This window comes from Phoxinus phoxinus (assembly GCF_949152265.1).
Source record: "Phoxinus phoxinus genome assembly, chromosome: 13".
In the NCBI taxonomy this organism is placed as follows: domain Eukaryota; kingdom Metazoa; phylum Chordata; class Actinopteri; order Cypriniformes; family Leuciscidae; genus Phoxinus; species Phoxinus phoxinus.
Window position 1 is genome coordinate 35,056,717 of NC_136888.1, and position 2,500 is coordinate 35,059,216.

The following is a 2,500-nucleotide window of genomic DNA, read 5'->3' on the forward strand; positions in this document are numbered from 1 at the left end:
AAAAAACAACTGAATTTGGGCAAAATAAAATGGAATTTTAAAAGAAGAATTTCATCGGATTCTAAACGTAACTTTTTTATTTATTTATATATTATTGTTAAATTGTACAAGTTAAATGATTTCAATCAGACGTGCTTTTTGATTACTACAATTTATTTTAACCATTAAAATTTAGTCAAAAAAAATAAAAATGGAATCCAGAAAAATTTTATTTGGGAAAAAATAAAATGGAATTTGAGAAAAATAAATAAAACGTATTTCATAGGGCTCTAAACATAACTTTTTATTTATTTATTTATTTATGTTATATTGTACAAGTTTAATGATTTCAATTAATTAGACATGCTTTTTGATTACAAAAATTGAATTAACCATTAAAACCATTGAACAAGTAAAAATAAAATTCAGAAAATTTAAAATGGAAAAAAAAACGTAATTTGAGAAAATATGAAACGGATTTTGTGAAAAACTAACTTCTGGACTAGACTAGAGCAGACGTAGCGCTGTTGTGTAATTGTGCATTAGTATAGATGTAGATACCGCTTGTAGATCTTGAGCTGGTGGATCTGCTCACAGATGCTCTTGAGGTAGCGCTGTTTGGGCAGCCGGGACAGAAGCGTCTTCACACTGATGTTGAACTGCTCCTCGCCGTCAAACTGAGGACGACACATCCGGTCAGCATGTGTGTGTTCACATTCACAATCTGTGTGACTCCAGTTATCATAGCTCACAAACTCACATACTAACTTCACAACTTGTGTGAAACATTCCTCATTTTCATTTTTCTCTTGACCTGAAAATAATTCTTTTTTTTTTTTTTTGAGTCGGAGGGGTCCAGGGCTTAAGTCGCACTTGAACCATGAATACACACACACATTTGTTTTAATGGATTTGAGGAGTTTTGTGATAAAAAAAAAAAGATAAAAAAAAAAAGCAAATTCTTCCCTCAATTTGAGCCTCAGGAATGAATGGAATGTGAGGAATGCTTCAGTTCACATAGAAAAACATAAAAATGCTCAAAATTCGAACTAAAAATGCGAAAACTTTACCAAAAAATGATTGTATAATGTGTACATGTGTGTCTGAACACACACTGAGGAGGAACTGACTTTAGGACCCAGAGGAACAGCTCGTCTGCTCCATATAGAGATATAATCACACTCACACACACACACGCACACACACTCACACACGCTCACACACTCACACAATCTCACACGGTCACTCACACACTCACACACACACTCACACAATCTCACACTCACACACACTCACGGTCACACACACGGTCACACACACACTTACACACGCTCATACACACACTCACACACACGCTCACACACACACTCACACACGCTCACTCACACACTCACACATGCTCACACACACACTTACACGGTCACACACACGCTCACACACACGGTCACACACACGCTCACACGCTCACACACACGCTCACACGCTCACACACACGCTCACACACACGGTCACACACTCACACACGCTCACACACACTTACACACGCTCATACACACGCTCACACATACACACGCTCATACACACTCACACACGCTCACACACACTTACACACGGTCACACACACGCTCACACATACACACGCTCATACACACTCACACACGCTCACACACGCGGTCACACACACACTCACACACACTCACACACGCTCACACACACGCTCACACACTTACACACAAGGTCACACACACACTTACACACGCTCATGCACACTCACACACGCTCACACACACACGCACACACACGCTCTCACACACACTCACATACACTCACAAACTCTCACACACTCACACACACACACGCTCACACACACACTCACACACGCTCTCACACACTCACATACACTCACACCCGCTCACACACTCACACACACGCTCACACACCCACACACACACGCTCACACACACGCTCTCACACACTCACATACACTCACATACACTCACATACACTCACACCCGCTCACACACTCACACACACGCTCACATACACTCACACCCACACACACACAAGTTTTGTGATAAAAAAAAGCAAAAAAAAAAAAGCAAATTCTTCCCTCAGGAATGAATGGAATGTGAGGAATGCTTCAGTTCACATAGAAAAACATAAAAATGCTCAAAATTCGAACTAAAAATGCTAAAACTTTACCAAAAAATTATTGTATAATGTGTACATGTGTGTCTGAACACACACTGAAGAGAAACTGACTTTAGGACCCAGAGGAACAGCTCGTCTGCTCCATATAGAGATATAAGCACATCTAGAGTTATCAAATATCATCTTATATTATTATTGTTCCACACGAGGGCAAAGACTCCCAATGTAAGATATTTAGAGCCGAGTTAAAAGAGTTATGCGGGAGTTATTCTGAATTTAAGTTGAAAGAATGTGAGGAATGTGCTTAACTTACTATTTATTTATTATTTATTGATCAAATCTAGTCATTTAAAGGTAAATAAATTCTAGA

General features: G+C 39.1%; 1 protein-coding gene across 1 annotated transcript in view; it reads right to left on the reverse strand.

Annotated features, from left to right (window-relative positions):
* eif2ak4 (eukaryotic translation initiation factor 2 alpha kinase 4) overlaps positions 1 to 2,500 on the reverse strand; it is a 69,657-nt gene that overhangs the window by 8,378 nt on the left and 58,779 nt on the right. Inside the window, exon 38 of the mRNA XM_079634066.1 lies at positions 541 to 656. Within this exon, the coding sequence (XP_079490192.1) occupies positions 541 to 656 (116 nt within the window). The remainder of the gene's footprint in view (positions 1 to 540; positions 657 to 2,500) is intronic.